This window comes from Esox lucius, chromosome 10 (assembly GCF_011004845.1).
Source record: "Esox lucius isolate fEsoLuc1 chromosome 10, fEsoLuc1.pri, whole genome shotgun sequence".
NCBI lineage: Eukaryota > Metazoa > Chordata > Actinopteri > Esociformes > Esocidae > Esox > Esox lucius.
This window is the reverse complement of record NC_047578.1, coordinates 17846079-17861155: the sequence shown is the minus strand read 5'-3', so window position 1 is coordinate 17861155 and position 15077 is coordinate 17846079. Positions and strand designations below refer to the sequence as shown.

The 15077-nt window shown below is 39.6% G+C and overlaps 2 protein-coding genes across 2 annotated transcripts; one reads left to right on the top strand and one right to left on the bottom strand.

The window, feature by feature from the left end:
- Positions 1 to 304: 304 nt before the first annotated feature.
- LOC106024484 lies at positions 305 to 3390 on the top strand. Its single transcript, XM_020050418.2, has 3 exons — positions 305 to 442; positions 1005 to 1056; positions 1244 to 3390. The coding sequence occupies exons 1-3, from the start codon at positions 373 to 375 to the stop codon at positions 3216 to 3218; spliced, it is 2097 nt and encodes a 698-aa protein (XP_019905977.2). The 5' UTR covers positions 305 to 372; the 3' UTR covers positions 3219 to 3390.
- Positions 3391 to 6184: 2794 nt separating this feature from the next.
- On the bottom strand, positions 6185 to 12620 carry s100v2 (S100 calcium binding protein V2). The gene is made up of 3 exons (XM_029122777.2): positions 12397 to 12620; positions 7856 to 7987; positions 6185 to 6423 (listed from the first exon to the last, which is right to left on the bottom strand). Exons 1-3 carry the CDS (start codon positions 12406 to 12408, stop codon positions 6253 to 6255), a joined length of 315 nt encoding a protein of 104 aa, XP_028978610.1. The 5' UTR covers positions 12409 to 12620; the 3' UTR covers positions 6185 to 6252.
- Between the last annotated feature and the right edge of the window lie 2457 nt (positions 12621 to 15077).

The window sequence follows — 15077 nt, the reverse complement described above, 5'->3', positions numbered from 1 at the left end:
AGCTCACCTAGCTAGTTCAGAGGAGCTTAGGACTCAGCCTGTAGTAAAGTTGATTCAGGTGTGCAAGCTCTGTAATAAGTCTAATAAGTGGTTATGTGAGCTTTAAGAATCTTTGCCGAGTACCAAATGTTATCTGTTGTCTTTATTAATGTTGAGTCCAGGTTATACTTCTAGTTCACTTTCTCTGCTAAACAGTATTACGTCTTGTTAGCTCAACCCTCTTCCTTATCTAGTTAAATGTGTTATCATATCAAACAGTCACGTGTCTAAGAACCAAACTGAACTGTCTTTGTTCTGTATTTGTGAGTGCACCCTAGGAAAACTGTCTGATGAATGAATGCTGCAGAGTCTGAAAACTCTTAGAACATCACAATGAGGACTCTTAGCTTTTACCTCATCTTCCTCCTTCATTTGTCTTTGCCCCCAAATCCAATGGTTGCAGGTGAGAAACGTTTTCTTTTAGACAACATGTATTTACTTGGGTTCTTTAGCAGAATTTTTCTTAATTTGCAAATACATTTTTCAATGGAAATACACTGATGTTATTAGTAAATAGTCTAAGTGAGTACTCTGGAACATAATGTAATTACAGTGATAGGTTACAGTGGTAGGTTGTATACAGATTTTTGTATTTTTGGGCCGAGTGAAGATATAATAGTATCCGCTAGGTGTTTGACTAGGACATTAGCCTCCATAGAGTAATAGAGCATATTCCTGCTGGGATAATTTTCTGTGCAAATACAGTTGGTCCAAATGTAATATGGCAAGCTAAATGTTATTCAGTGTGGAAGTGTCCTAAAGTCCATGTCATTAAATGGCATCTGCTTATTAGATGTGCCTAAATAAACACATCCAGTATCAGTACCCTTTGCAACTGGCCTACATTAGTTCCAGAAAATTGACAGCACACTCTGCCTCCATGTAAACAATTCACAATACATGGACTATGAATGTTTTTTATTTTACATTTTATAATAAAATACGCTTGACATATGTTTGTACAGGCGTGAACTGGGAAACCCATAACGTGGCGTTTGAGTCCCATATAATTGATAGGTAAGGTACAAACAACAAGGTCAGCTAGCATTTATTTATTGTTTTAAATTTGATTTAGGTTTAATTTAAATCATAGTGTACATAAAAAATGAAAACAACACCCCTAAATAACATTGGTGGGAAATGAGAAATATAAAGATATCTGTTTTATATATATAAAACTATGTTTTGATTTTGGTTTTGATAGGCTCCCACCACCTGAGAAGACTCTACTGGATCTTTTCCCCTCAGAGAAATGCTCTGATGGTGCTGGATCAGGTCCTGATTTACATGATCATATCAAGCCTGGGGAAGTGTGTGCTATGCTTAATAGTTCCAGGTTGTGTCTGATGAAAGTCCTTGTCACATCTGAGTCACTGTATAGTCATGGAAATGTCAGTGGTGCTTGTGTTATGGTTAGGAGCCTCAGTCTTAGTAATGATGCTTTGCAAGTCTCACTTAATCAGTCGTCATTACACTTGTTAACTACTTTTTTTAAATCAATCTCACTGCAATCTTTACTCCGAATTGACTCTGGTAGAACTCACCAACATAATATTGTATCTGAGGTAAATGTGTCATTTGGTCATAAGGTAAATGTGAGGGACAGTTCTATTTATTTTGACCACCAGAATGTGGTGATCCTGGAAGATGACCCTGTAGTGACTGAGTCGGCCAACTTCATCTTTAAGAAGTACCCTTCTTTGTCAACTTTACTGATATACCACCAGGGGGAGCTCCAAGTCATCAGGGGCTCATATACCCCTTTGACCGGAGACAGCCGTGTAGTGCTTGTGGGTCATGGCAGTAAGAACAGTGATGGGGTGGCAAGACTAGGGAATTATGGGCCAGAGGATCTGGCTGATGTTGTGGTGGCCATGAAGATAGAAGGTGGAAATCTGCGCACTATTAGCCTTGTGGGGTGTGCACTAGGAAAGGACCTCCAGTACGCGGGACGGCTTCTGCGAGCACTCAGGTTCCTAAATGTGGAGACCACACTGCATTTGCAGACCTCAGTGCTCTCTGTTAGCCCCTGGGGACAGATAGTGACAAGAGAGGAAGGAGTCTGGAAATATAACGATAGCAGTAAGAAAATCATTGCTCAGCTGGACCAGAGTGGTAACCTGCTAACCCGAGTAGAGGGGGCCAACAGGGGACAGGTCATTCCCAACTATCAGGGACACACCTTGTACATACAGACTTTAGAATGGCCAAGCCACCCTCAGATGTTTGTCTCAGAAGACTTGCGTAAAAAGTACACCTCCATTGACTGTCTAGAGGGGCTTACATGGAGCCTGTTCTTTGAGGAGAATGAAAGAAGGCGCGCTCCAGATTACATCCCGGGGCAACGAAACCTAACAGCAGTTTGGCTGCACGGCCTCAAACCCATGGAAGACTTTCCTATCAAACACATTACCACCATTCTTGATTTGCTAGTTGAGATTAGATACAATGCCAGGGAAGACACAAACGTTGACTTGTATTACGTTCTGAACGACTGCATCTTCAAGGTGCAGAAGAGAACCTTTTACGCGTCCTTGGTGGGAAAATACATTGCTTCTGACCATCTGCAAGAAATCGAGAAATTCACCCACACTTTCCAGGACCAGAGGCAGCACTATACCCTCCAACAGCTGAGGAAGGGCCTCAAGGCATCCCATTTCAACGACTTCTGCCGGCAGACTTTCCAGCTGCAACATTGTGTCCGTGACTGCGAACACTGGACTCATTACTTCATGGCAGCCGTTTTCACTGCGTCCGTCCGGAACTTCCGTACCTTCTCTCTCTTCCTTATGACTGTTATCGCTTGTGAGGTGAGCCGAACCCAGGGCTCAGACAGTTCTCTCTGCACAGCCTTTGTTGGGGATGACCACCCCATGGTTGTGGATGACCCATGGCTGGAACACGGTAGACGCGGGTTCTATGGCTGCGCCGTGGACAAAGCTGAGGAGAAGATGACCAAACGGAACACCCTCGATTGGCTGGATCAGGTTGTCGCAAAAGAGAACTTTCTCTTCACAAAGTCCAAGCAAATGATGAGTGGCGTTGACCACGACCAGAAGACAGAGCTTGATATCTTCGGTAGGGTCAAGGTCATGAATAAATATGTGTTTTCATCCTACCTGGAATTCTTTCGAGGGACGCCAGAGGGGAAGAAGCTGGCAAGAGGATGCAGAGCATGAGGATGGAACAACCCTATTCAATTACTTTGCACAAGTCGATTAACTGTACAAGTGTACAATCTAAATTTGAATACCTTAGTGTTGCAATGTACTAACACAGCAGTAAATTCAAAACTGTAGTGGATTAACTGTTTTAAAAGATTCTTTACAGTTGTGAATTCCACTTAAAAATGTACCCTACATCCATTAGTAATAGATCGAAATGTTCATTAATTATAATTTACATAATAATTTATATTTCCTGTTGCTACAGGATTTCCTCGCTGTGTGAATATAGCGAAATTAAGATTGTACACATACAATCTGTTTAATATGGGTGACAAATCTTAGTGTTATTAATTGACTAATTATTACAACCTTTTACAAAAAAAAGTCTGTACATTTCTTTTTATATGTTTCCATCTGTGGGTCTATCCTTTATGTAAATTTCTCCTAAACTAAGGTGGAGTTCCTTGGATGGCTTAATTACGAGAATACTGAAAAACTGCTCTGCTGACTTTGGATCTGTCTGTAGACAGGAGGATTGTATTTTACATTCTTCTAACCAGGATGTCTCCTGCTCGCCCTAACTATGAATGCAAAAATAGTGTCTGTCAATTAAGAAATTGAAATTTTCAAAAATTGTGAACATTTACAGTCAACTCAAGTGAAGGCAAAAAATAAACAACACAAACATTGAGTCATATTTTGGGTTCAAACAATAAGGGGGAGATGTATCCTTTTATTTCAGTACATTAATTTATCAAACACAAAACTTTCAATGAGTAGTATATTTTTCTTAAATACATACATACTACAACTCCTACAATCAAACATTTTGTGGTCCCACAACAATTCTTTTGTGGATTTTAATGTATGTTAGGGGTCACTGTCGTGTTGAAATGTCCATCCACGGCCAAGTCTCAATGGCCTGGCAGAGCAACGAGTTTCTGGGCTAAAATATCCTGATTCTTATGGGAATTCATTACGCCATTGCTCTTAACCAGAGCCCCTGTACCACTAGTTACAAAACATCACCAATGCATCAATGATCCACTTGCATATTTTACAGTGGGTATCAGCTTTTCCGTTTATGTCCTTTTTTGTCTTCAAACATGCTGATGGTGTGCATTTCCGTAAAGTCCTTTTTTGTTTCATCCGACCACATAAAAGGATTACAATTGTAAATCTAATAACTTGGCTAAGTTCATTTGCTACATTTTGTGGGTTGAGCTCAATAAGGGCTTCTTTTGTGCCACCCTTCCAAAGACTTTGAAACTTGATAACCCCAAGCTTCCACTAGACTTTGCATTTCTTAAACTGTGATCCTCCCTTACCATCTTACCATCCTCCCTTACCATCTTACCATCCTCCCTTACCATCTTACCATCCTCCCTTACCATCCTCCATTACCATCTTACCACCCTCCCTTACCATCCTCCCTTTCCATCTTACCATCCTCCCTTACCATCTTATCATCCTCCCTTACCATTTTCCTCCCTGTGTGTGGGGGCAATATACATGCGTCCTCTACTTGGCAAATTTGCAACTGTTCCAGACTTCTTAAACTTCTTGAAAATTGCTTTGACTGTGCTTGGTGTTTCTGTATTTTTAAAATATATTTTACCTGATCTGTGTAGGTCTACAACCATAACAACCATCTGGCTCCTTTCAGGTGGATGCTCTTCAGGCTCTGTGTTTTGTAAAAGCACGTTGTGACAACTGCTGATGTAAAAAGGGCTTTATAAATACATTTGATTGATTAATTGATGCTCTGGATGATCTGGTTTTACTCATAGTGATGGAAGACAAAGAGATTTTACATATGTTTGACCTCATACAGTATGTATAACCCAGTGAAACAATTCAGTTCTTGGAGACTGAGACCTAAAAAGCACAAAATGGTATAACAGATGCCACTTAGTTTGGTTTTACTTTAAATATTCTTAGGGGTGCCAATACTTTTGAAACCTGTTTTGCAGAAAACATCATAATACTAAGTAAAATGTTTTATGTTTGACAAAATTCGGGTGTTGAAATGAAAACATATGGCTTGAACACACCCTATTGCTAGTCTTTTGGGTTGTTTAGGATACTAATAATTCCTTAGTTTACTTTATATATGAAAACTTTAAACAATAGAAAATTTACGGATTAATTTCAAAATGAGATGTTCAAAGGTTGCATGAAAATAATATCTGCTATTGGGCCAAAAAATATTTTTCCAAAGCAGAGACATTTTACGCTGGAACATTGTTTGCTATATGAACATGACAACCATTTGCCTTTCTAAACTGATACATTTAAAAATGTATTTAATATTTTAACACCAACTTTTATTAAATAACTATCTGCCAGTGGTTAAGAAATGTGGGTTATGTCATTAATGATTTAAGTGATAATTCACCCATATTTTCCCAAAATACATCACAATAAGAGCTCACTTTTGTCGCCAATTCTATTTATCTTTATTAAACCATGTCATGATGTAATATGTTATCACATTGGCCGGAATAAAAAGAATTACAAAATATAAATACAAAACTGCAATACCACAGTAGGGAGAAAGAACAAAAATTTGAAGTAAACATGCAATGAGGACTCCAAATACCATGTGTATGTATTTGGACTAGTGGTTACTCAGAGGAGCTTTCCACTAATGGGATCTGTGGTGTGTAAATTACAATAATTTTCTTAATTTTTTTTTTTTTAAGCACCTTAACCTCACTCATGGCTTTCTTCAGATCGTGTGTTGTCCAAGCTGTATTTCTAGTGGTTAGACTGGTAGCAAACCTATAGTGACTTTCACAATTTGAGAGTGGGTACATCTGAACATCTGAAGCGATATGGATGGAATCACCAAAACTGTTGATGACACATTCTTGTAAACCCAGTAGCATAGAGCTAAGAGATGAACACTGCTGGTACTGCAAGCATGGGGAATGTACACAAAATACCTATAATGGAGGGAGCGGGGGCTATGGGGGGGGGGGGGGGGGGGGGCAGACCCTAGGAGGGATACTCAGGCTCAGGTCACTGTCCGAAGGCATTGACCTTACAGGAGCACACAGTTACACTTGGACACCTTCTCGTTGCTGAGTAGACCATACTGTTTGCCGGCCAGTTGCTGGATCAAGCTCCAGAAGTTCTTGAAGGAGATTCCCTCTCCATCTGCCACACCCATCGTTCTCATCACCTCGCCGAGGCCCTGCTCTGAGCCTGCAGTCTGGGGGGAGTAAGGCAGCACGATAAACAACTCTCCACCCACATGGACACATTGCAATGAATAAAGGCCTTACTGATACGTAATACGCAGTTAGGGAATTACGCATTAATGGTCAGTTGGTGATTACTTCGCATTAGTCAGCAGGCATTATTCATAACAGTACAAATACCCTCAGCAATAGTTCAACTGCATAACTCCAGTCAAAGTGTTCATAATGCAACAGCTGTGTAAATACAGCAGTCCTGTACTTTATGGTAATTAACAGTCCTATGTTTAAGTTTTGGCTGCCCTCTAGTGGTTAAAGGTCTATGAATCTCCTAGAGGAAAACTCCTCTTATACATTTTAGCTTTTTAAATAGCAACCGTTTCTTTGTTTGGAAATCTGCCGGTAACCAATGTTAAGGTTATTCTGAGATTTGACAAAGCCTTCAGCCAGGCAGATACAAACACGCACACACAGTGGATCTCTCCTTGAAACAAAAGGAAATTGATTTGGGAAAATATTTCCTGTTCTGACCACAGCCCTACAGCTGAGATAATACAGAGAGTTTAAATGATGTAATCATTACATTTCTTGCTTAAAGTTTAAACATAATGAAAAACACTTAGATAATTCACAATTATACATATTAACTTCAATTGTTGTGTATTCTGCCCCCTTACCCTCAACCTCATTTGCCTTTCACATATGTTTTTTTTTTCCTATGGTAGGCTTTGTGGCTAGTTACTGTGTCACAGAAATACTCTACTTGGTTGTCCAGTTTATGGTGGATAAAGTGGACTTGGTACAAGGAGTCATACTAGAATAATTTGGGGGTTTTTGCTGGTAAAGGAAAACATTAATTCATGTCACCGTCATTTCGTTTCCCTTGCTAGATGAAAGAACAACATGGAACATTCCTTACTTGCTCATGTATTTGTATTTGAACTGACCTTTTCCTATTTTTCACAAGCATAGCTATCTTTGAAACTCACTGGCACAATTGAAGATAGATGCTAGGCTCATCTTGATAAACCACTGTGGGTCTCAGACAGCTAAGAAACCATTTTAAATACATAGGCAATCACAGGCAAGATACTTTAGCCTTTTTTAGTGTTTCAAATTAAGCACATATCACATTCAGTACCTACGTTTTACTTTAAGCAAATGAAATACAGACAGAACACAATCCAGCGTGGGAGTTTAAGAATATGTGCGAACATGTTTTTAACTGAACTGGTGACTTCACACAACGTAGATTATAGGGAATTTTAGATCTAACCTGGCCACCGAGCCCTCTAGGCATTTTCGGCGTGTTTGTTCGGGAGTTACAGGAGGAGCTTTGCATTATCCACGTGTTATTGAAGGGGCTGGCAGTAAGAGTCAGAGGCCGTGTTCTACTGGCTGAATCAGAGGTGGGCGGGAACAATGAGGACAAGCCGTGCAGCTTACCTTGGCTAAGTTAGGCAACTGGGAGGAGAGGAGGCTTTTGAACTCGTCAGTTTGGAGTGTGGGGCCATTATTAGCCGAAGCAGCATGGAACTGTGTGACCAGGGTGTTGATGGCCTTTTCCAGGTCTGAGTACTAAATGTGGGGGGGGAAAAAACATTTCAGGGTGAATCAAAATAACATAGGAATAAGAAAAGCATTTTCGGACATTCCTTTGCAGTTTATTATTATTGTGATTATAGATCAGTAAGAAAGAAAGTTGTTGTATTCTAGAGACAAACTCCCAGAGAAGTAAGCCAAAGTGTACCAATCTCCCATCACTTCTGTCCCAAATGTCTTTTTTTTTTTTAACACGTTCGCGTCTTTCCTCAAACACATATCTTGCGTGCCTCCACGCGTCAGAGGTCCACACTAAGCCGGAGCGCTGACGTCTAATCCCAGTGGCTTCTTCTCAAGCCTGTAGAGAAGGCCCTGTTCTTACAACACGGCAGCATTCTTGTCTGCACGTATCACACTGTTCCATTCACTCAAATGTTTGGTATTGCACCTTTCCCAGTATCAGTGTAACTAAAGTGATTAACCTACTAAGGTGTGTAAAGATTTTGGAATAGATAGTACTGTAACGCAGATGAGTCATAAGACAACTATAGTACAATGGGAAATTGTACAGTGAATAAAAAATGTGAATACAAAAGTAGTACAACTTTTAGTTTTTTTTTGAAGGAGACATTTTGCATTGGCATGCTGATTTGTTACATTGACTGGTTGTCTTGGTGATTGCTAGACATCATTCTATACCCCCTTTTAACCAAAAACCAAACATAGAAGGCAAATTCAGGTACATTCGATCTTTGCAACCTAGGGAAGGAAGGCGTACTTGAAATACCTGCAGGTCGGGGTAGCTATGAAAGCTGCCCCCACCACTGTTTATCTTCAGGGTGTGCACACAAGCACTTCAGTTACAGGGGGAGGAATCAGTGGTTACTTGAAACTGGCTTTACCTATCTACTAAAGCAGGATAATTGAAATGGTGGCCTGACTGCCAGATCTGTGTTTTTTCAATTTAGCATGGGCCTCTGATCAACTCTGAACATTTAATAAAAAAGTTAAAGGTTACAAGAAAAAGTCTACTGCCCATTAAGTGATGTCAGTCAAATATCACCCAACCTGCAAGTTGCAGCAAATCAGAGCTGCTAGAAGGGACACGCTCTGTCTGCTTTTCTCTTTTGTGTCATTACACATGAGCTTTGTGCTCAACTTCTCAGCGGCGAGTTAAAACACTAAACAGAGACAATTATGGTTATTATAAACTTTATCCAATCAACAAATAACTTGCAAAATCCACTTTTTCAAAGTGTGCTGAACGACCTTTCCCATGGGCTTCATTCACTTTTGCATAATGTTGTCTAAACAAGGGTAATGTGATATCCTGCGATATCAGAGTTATTAGATCAGTTTAGTGAGGGACAGGTTTTATTCTCACTGACATAGAAAAGTATTAAAAGTTCCCTACAGTATGTTGTGAAAATAAAACTAGGATGACAAACTATTGTAAAAAGAGTAACACAAGACAGACAGAACAGTGTAAGGATGGCAGACAAAACATTTGTGAATTTACACACAAGTTTGAATTCAAACTAAAGCACCGGTTTTTCACCCTTTTTTGAGTGTTGATTTTCATTCACTCACAGTAGCGCATTGGAAGATAATAATTGTATCTGTGGATAAAAATTGTTTAGACCAGTTTTACAAAAAGTGCTCCCACAAAAAAAAAACTCTGGCCCACCATAACTAATCTTCTTAAGATCTGGCCCCATATAATTGAATAATATAGTTGAGTAGCCCTGTCCTAAAAATTGAATTTAGTTATTTCCATTGGCGGGTTGGAAGTAATATTGAATAAAAGCCAGACTCACACATCTTGTGGTAGGCCTAAAACTACTATGGTGTTCAGTTTAATGTTTCCACATATGGCTCACTCCAGCCAACAAATGTCATAAAATGTAACCATTGGGCAACAATATTAAGGAGCTCTCTGTCTATCTAACCGTCACCCCTCACCTTGTCTCATTCCCATACACTTCCACTCAAAGGCGTGGAAGGTCTGTTGGAACAATACATTTCTCATTTGTCAATAAGAAAGTAGTGGGAATTTCAAAATGACTGACAGGTACACTAAGCCAGTTAAGCCAATACCAGTTAAGGTATTGGCTTAACTGGCTAAGTGTACCTGTCAGTCATCTCCCTCAGTATCTTCCCCCACATGTCTTTTGCACCTAAACCCAAATTGCTATCTTGTAAAGTAGCTGTGTGAAAACTGAGTGTAAAGTGCAACAGAGTTGTCTTGATAATGCACTGACTTGAGTAAAAGCAAGGCATTTAATGCAGTGAAGTGGCTAGATCGGTTGAAGACAAAAGGTGCCAAATAATTCAGTCAGTATGGTCTGTCCTATAGAATGATAGGGTTACCCCACTCAAGGCCAACATGTAATGGTAGTTGTGTCAGGCTAATGTGCGATGTTCAAAATAGCCCGGGGACAGGGTCATTACTGGCTTATTAGCCTGTGTAAGGTCTATGTGGCAGGAGCTGTGTTGATGGAATGAGAAGGGACTGATTGCCTCCCCGTGCTTTCCATTTCCTCACAGTGTCCTCTGTAGCCTACAGAGACAACTGATAACTCCTGGCTGCCTAGTCAACATATGGCCTGCATTAATTTGTTGTTGTGCACATTCTTTGCTGCTGTTCCAGGGCATGCCCACTAATCTGTTTATTTAAATACATGTATCTAAGTATGCACAGAGAGCCAACTATGTCTATTCCAGACATTGAAATTAGGTGTATTTTCAAATTTGATTCTGAATGAAAGTTGAAATTACATATTTTTGAAAAGGTTAACATGTCGATACAGTTTACTTTGAACCATTTTATTTCCATTTAAAATAGCAAAATAAAATAGCAAATTGAAGCGCAGTGCAGAATATGTATTATCCCCACTGTCACAAGCACTTATATTCGTTTTTTTAAAAGCTTAGCAACTGGCAGCGATCATGTTCAAGGTTTTCAGGCCAGCAGGGGAAAAAAGGAAAAACACTTCAAATACAATAGCATTTTCAGTAACGGTTTACAAAAAGCTTTTGTATTTATAACTATATGTATTTTCTTTTGTACTTCTAGCTCTTTTTGAGCCCCTATTGGTTTAACAGTGCCAGTGCATTTTGTGAAGAGGCACCTGGCAAAAGCCCTGCATAGTCATTTTCAGGGAGGGGCTCAGGTGACAGCAAGATGGTGGTGCTGTTGCTCCTCCCTTTCTTAGCAGAAATGAATGTGAATCCCTGTAACACAAAAAATTCCCCTGAATGCTTTTGTTTTATAGGGGGCTAGCAAAGGCTGAAATGGGGTTGAGAGTTACCCTTTAAGTACGACAGTTGAAAACACTGATTCACTGAATGTGTATGCTAAAAGCCCTTACTGTTAGTGTAAAAACATTCTCAACAAATACTACGTATTTTACTTATGAGATGAGGCCTCAAACAAGACTGCTGGTCAATCCAGGCCAGTTGTCCACACATGTCAAAAGCTTGGACATCAAAGTACAGTACAGTAGTGTACTGAGATTAATACAGTAATGTACAGTAGTTCACAGTAAATTGCTATCCATTACTGTACTCTTCCGCACACTACTGTATAAAACTGCTATCTGCTGTTGTATTCTGCAGTTGTTGGACTGTGCCGTCCAAACCTGTGAAACATAGACATGTATGAATGGTTTAGATTTGATCCTTTCCAAACCAAATCCGAATCATAGGTGTCTATCTTTGGGACATATTCAGGCGTGTCTGGACCAAACATCCATGGACACAAATGTTCGGACCAACCAAATGAATGTCTTTTGAACCTTCGTAGCCCTTGTGTTTGACCGTGCTTACTGGGTGTAAACCCCTTGGTAACGGATAAGGAGAAACCCCTCTAATTTAGGGCCAGAATTATGAATGCAGGGAATTCATATTCATGCAGCCCATAATCAATGTTTTCCAAATCCTTGATAGTCTTGACCATGTTTTAGTAATTGCTTACATTTACTTTATTTAAAAACGTTAAAGGAAAACTATATTAGTTTTAGGGTTCTGATGGAATAGGCCTGTTCAAATAAGCTCTTGAAATATTATCAATTCTATTATTTAAGAATCATTATTTGGGCCTGTTCATTTATACGCCCAAAAAGTAACAATTGCATATGGTCCCATTAAGTTGGCACGCGTGTGGAAAGCATGCTAGGCTATGATACCGTCTATGCAAACGCGCCTAATAGTCTCCTTAAGATTTCATAACTGCTTTGTCAAAATTTAGAACGGATAGCATAACGATGGAAATTTTTAAAACTAGGCCCACCAACATCCAACATGAATCCGAACGATGCGTAAAAGTTGTGAAAAGTGATCTCCTAAAGAAAAATCCATTCGTTGCTTTCAGGACGAGTAAAGACATTATCTATTCAAGTGGAACGTTTGACAAGTGCTCCTATAAAATGTTATAGTAAGCCTACCTGTTCAGCCATTTGGATTCGATTTTGTCCTGTTCTTTTAGAAAGTAAAGTTTTCTCTCTGCGACGTTCAGTAATTGTTACTTTTCTCGCTCAGCGTTCCATTGCTTCTGTCACATATTGGCAACATTCCTAAATCCTCCCACACAAGAAAAAAAAAACTGCAACTGGATTCCACCTTCCGTGTCAGTCAGAGAAAGCTATGGAAAGAATTGCGCTCTGAGTAACCCGATGCATTGGAACTGTTAACTTCACAAGGCCGAGAGTCTACGTTCAGTAATATAGAATACCACCTTTATTATAGATCGTTTTCTTTTGTTTTGAAATGTTACAGGCTACGTTTTGTAGAGGGTAGTGATTTGTACAGTTAAAATGCAGGCCTAGGCCTGCTATTGAAGAAGAGAGCCCGATGATTCACTCAACATCTGGAAACCTTTAGCAAAAGTTGGAACACATTTGTTTACGCAAGAACAATCTGAAGTTTATGGTGGAGTTCTTCTATATTGTTCAAAAATGTTTGCCCCTCCAATGTAACATTTTTACAATGTATGAAAAGCTTACAACTACAGAACGTGTAATGAACCATGTACTGTATTTTTTCAAGTTCAAACTCCTTTATAATTACAGTTGTTCCTCATTTTCTGTTTCAATTTCCATTAGGTCTATGCATGCATTTTAAGTTTGGTCATCTGGTGGCAGGCGAACACAAACGAAATTTATCCACAATGAGCAGGCACGACCAGATTCTTGCAAGCCGGTTTTGTTACTTAGTAACACGCGGGTGGGTAGACATGGGCCACGATAAAAACGGGTTCTCAGTCCTCTCTGTTTTGTCAATACAGGTATTTACATGAAAACCAAGTCCATCATGCTACCATTTAACCGTGCGTCTATAAAGCCCCACAGCTGGGTCCAAACCCGGTGCTTTACACTACCATCCACCTTTGTTAATCATATGCTTGATAAAAACTACAGTAATTGATATTCTGGTATAATCTAATTCCAAGGTAAATCGCTTAATATTTATCCAGGATGCGAAGCGAATCGGTTTAATAAGCGGGTACCGTGGCCAGTATCCCTGGGGACATGGGTGTGTCAATCCCCAAGGAGCTTTCGATGGCCCTCTCTTTCGCGTCTTGCTTTATTCCAATGAAGGCAGACACCACGCCCAAATTCGCGAAGCCACAGGATCAAGTGGTTTTTGAAGGACTCAGCGCTGGCGAGCTCAGTATGCCAACGTCTCGGCTGACGCACGATGTATCCTTGCTGAGACGTTAAGGCTTATGCGGAGAAATAACACTGTTAAGCATACTAAGGATTGGTCTACACCCTACATACTATTTTAAACATTAGGCAAACAAAACTTTAAACTAGGCTGTAATTTCACAATTAAAATAAAGAAAGTTTTCAAACGTCCCTATACATTAGGGTTGGGATCAATTCCATTTCAATTCAGGAGGTTTTTAATTACTACAACAATTCAAACATAACATTCTACTGAATGCTTAAATGAGGAACATTTCTTATTGGAATTGGAGTTTGGTTAACTTTTTCACTTGAAATGGAATTGAGGCACACACACACAGTTACTCAAGTAGATATACACAGGCAATCCAATCTTGCAGTCCCTTGTCTATGTTATTAATGTTAAAACAATCATGGTCTTTGTATTGTAATAGTTGTCTACTTCCCATTCTCAGCATGCATTGATGTGTCAGCTTGTGTGTGTGACATTTATGACAATATTCTTGTCAGTATTCTAGATACATTTGGGTATCACTTGTTATGTCAATCAGTTCTTATCTTTTTGACAAGTCTGAACAAAATGACATAAAAATGTTCTGTGTAGAATCCTGCCTCGATAATTTTGACTGCATTTTATACAATGACACGTCTTGTCTCCTTTTCTATTACAGAATGATACCAAAATGGTATTAGTTAATCCAAGCTAGTTTAGGGTGGGGGATAGTACTGTGAGTGTTTGAAGAGAGTATGAGGAGACTACAGGTCAATGCAATCTGATAGACAGAGCATTATTTTAAACATTATTGAAAACAAACTGCAGATGTCTTCTGGTCATTTATGCTAATAATACTGTAAACATAAATTTGGCCCTTTTAACTGGTTTTTGAGTTGTGGTGGGATGTGGTGCAGCGATGTTGGGGCTTTGTGTGAAGCGTCTGGCACAGAGGCTGTAGTCACATTAAAACCTTTTCATTAGTATTACTCATGTATTTACCAGTTTGTTGCAATACAAAACTATTTTGATTGCTTCCAGCACAACACTCTGTCTTGCCGTCTATTTTAAATCTATTTAAAATTTCAATAGAGAGGGATATTTGTCAATTGAAACAAAAATGCAGCTAGCCAAACAGTTTATCCTTTCCTGTCAGTCGCTTCATTATTATGGAATGCCAGAACCTGTTAAAACTTGCAGCTCATTGAATTTACTATGTTCCTGTTTAAAGTGGACGTAGACATTGCTTCACAAATGTATTGCTCAGGAGAGTGTCATGAGGTGAGGCATTGGTGTACCCGATGAGAACCTGCCAGGATCCCGTTTCTCAGGCAGACATGTCAAAGAGGACAGTGTTGTAAAGGTGCGTCTCCATAGCCTGTGTCAGCCCCTCCTTAGCTTCTGCCCTACTGATATGTAAATGTATGATAAGTGAAAGCTGGATCCT

Bases quoted from the DNA above. Each gene is read 5' to 3' on its own strand.
- LOC106024484 (XM_020050418.2), top strand. From the start codon at position 373: ATGAGGACTCTTAGCTTTTACCTCATCTTCCTCCTTCATTTGTCTTTG. The intron at 443-1,004 runs GTGAGAAACGTT...ATGTTTGTACAG, and splicing joins CCCAAATCCAATGGTTGCAG to GCGTGAACTGGGAAACCCAT. The intron at 1,057-1,243 runs GTAAGGTACAAA...TGGTTTTGATAG, and splicing joins GAGTCCCATATAATTGATAG to GCTCCCACCACCTGAGAAGA.
- s100v2 (XM_029122777.2), bottom strand. The intron at 6,424-7,855 runs GTAAGCTGCACG...TACTCCCCCCAG, and splicing joins AGTTGCCTAACTTAGCCAAG to ACTGCAGGCTCAGAGCAGGG.